The sequence below is a fragment of the Pistacia vera genome, unplaced genomic scaffold, assembly GCF_008641045.1.
Source record: "Pistacia vera cultivar Batoury unplaced genomic scaffold, PisVer_v2 Contig423, whole genome shotgun sequence".
NCBI classification, from domain to species: domain Eukaryota; kingdom Viridiplantae; phylum Streptophyta; class Magnoliopsida; order Sapindales; family Anacardiaceae; genus Pistacia; species Pistacia vera.
The window spans coordinates 1-2,211 of NW_022196250.1; the positions used below are offsets into that span (position 1 = coordinate 1).

The 2,211-nt window shown below is 37.1% G+C and overlaps 1 protein-coding gene across 1 annotated transcript; it reads left to right on the forward strand.

The window, feature by feature from the left end:
• The first annotated feature begins 286 nt into the window (after window positions 1–286).
• LOC116142965 (IAA-amino acid hydrolase ILR1-like 4) lies at window positions 287–1,633 on the forward strand. Its single transcript, XM_031428382.1, has 4 exons — window positions 287–470; window positions 583–897; window positions 989–1,117; window positions 1,234–1,633. The coding sequence occupies exons 1-4, from the start codon at window positions 387–389 to the stop codon at window positions 1,615–1,617; spliced, it is 912 nt and encodes a 303-aa protein (XP_031284242.1). The 5' UTR covers window positions 287–386; the 3' UTR covers window positions 1,618–1,633.
• The last annotated feature ends 578 nt before the right edge of the window (window positions 1,634–2,211 follow it).

The following is a 2,211-nucleotide window of genomic DNA, read 5'->3' on the forward strand; positions in this document are numbered from 1 at the left end:
GAAAGATAGATGTTTTGCAAAGCATTTCTACTTTCGATTGTTTTGTGCAAGCAGCACGAAAGTTTCTGGCTTCTAAAGATTGATACGGATCTGATGGCTTTGTGTGCTTTGGAAAAAAAATGAAGGAGAAGTTTTTTAAGTTTGCAACTTCATAATGTCATATTTTCTCCTTCTAAGGACTCAATTGGAGCCTAAAACAATAAGACTTTGAAGTATATATATATATATATATATATATATATCACTCTGCTGAGAAGATTATGGCCAGTGTTCGTTTATACTCTCGGGTTTAATTTAAGAGTTTATTGGGCACCGGATTTCTAACATACTGAAAATCACTGCAGGAACTGGCGGAATGGGAACACAAGAGTAAAGTAAATGGCAAAATGCATGCATGTGCTCATGATGCGCACGTTACCATGCTCCTCGGTGCTGCAAAGATACTGCAAGAACTGCGACACACATTAAAGGTTTAATTGGAAATCTTCAAAAAAAAATTGCTGTTCCCAACCGTATATAGTATTCTTCTCCTTTATTAAATTTTGTATTTAATTTTATCCTATTCTTTTTGTTTCTATGTAGGGTACTGTTGTTCTTATATTTCAACCGGCTGAGGAACGGGGTACAGGTGCAAAAGATATGATCCAAGAAGGTGCGCTTGAAAACGTTGAGGCCATTTTTGGTGTACACTTGGTGCATAAGTATCCCACCGGTGTTGTTTCATCACGGCCCGGAGAATTTCTAGCTGGATGTGGGAGCTTTAAGGCGAAAATTAGTGGGAAAGGAGGACATGCTGCAATTCCACAACACTCTATTGATCCAATTTTGGCAGTTTCGTCATCTGTAATTAGCTTGCAAAATATTGTTGCAAGGGAAATTGACCCTTTAGATTCTCAGGTTTTTACCATCCTAATTTATCATGTACTTCTCAACCCTATGTATAATTTTGAGCTTTTCCGCCTTACATAAGTATTGTAAAATAATGCAGGTGGTTTCTGTAAGCATAATTGATGGAGGTACAGAGTATAATACTATCCCGGACTCGGCTACAATAGCCGGAACTTTTAGAGCTTTCAGCAAAAAGAGCTTCTCATTGCTTCGGGAAAGGATAGAAGAGGTAACTAAAACTTAAGTAACTTAATTGCATGGTAAATCTCTAAATTATACATATCATCAAGACAGAATGTTCTGCATATAGAAGTACAAATTTTAAGTTCATTTTCTTTCCGGCAGGTTATCAAGGGGCAGGCGGCTGTGCATCGGTGCTCTGCCGAGGTTGATTTCGAGGGAAGAGAACATCCCACACTTCCTCCAACGGTGAATGATGAAAGAATATATGAACATGTAAAGTGGGTCTCAGTTGACTTATTGGGAGAAGAAAAAGTAGAAGTGGCTCCTTGCTTCACAGGGAGTGAAGATTTTGCTTTCTTCTTGGATGAAGTTCCAGGATCCTTCCTGTTTTTAGGCATGTGGAATGAGAAGGCGGGAGCCACATATCCTCCACATAGCCCTTACTTTTTTATTGATGAGGATGTGTTTCCCATTGGAGCAGCCATACATGCAGCATTTGCACATTCCTATCTTTTAAATTCAACTAATTATAAGAATTCTTACTGATTATTTGGAGCATATATATTCTCTCTACCAATCTCCCCTCCTTGACGTCTCTAAGTAGTCTGTAACAATTACTCTCTCTCGTGAGCCAAATGTTATAATGAAATGCGAAGCTTCAAAAAAGAAAAAAAGGGTTTGCATATATATATATATATATATATATATATATATATCCGACGGTCAAAATGATGTTCGGGGCATGACAAAACTAACCACAAACTACCACCAGTTTGCTTGATAAATTGCATTTATACTGTAATACTGAAATGCAGCCCCTTGTCTCATTATTAGTATTTTGTCTACCTCAAATAAGGGAAGAAGAAGAAGTGGATTTGGTTCAAGTTTCATCAAGTGAGCATGATCAGCATGAAAGAATCTGTGAGTGATAATTTGTTTGCAGTTCTCCATGTTGCTTCTTTAGCTAGCTGGGTTGTAAGTTTAAAATTTATAAAGCCCTCTGGTTATGCAATTAGATTATACACGAGTTTCATATATAAAATTAGAATCATCATTGATAATTCATTGTTTGTATTTAGATTATAGAGGCCTATTTCTGTTTTTGCTGTCATGGTAGCATGCATCTACATGATTCCAAGC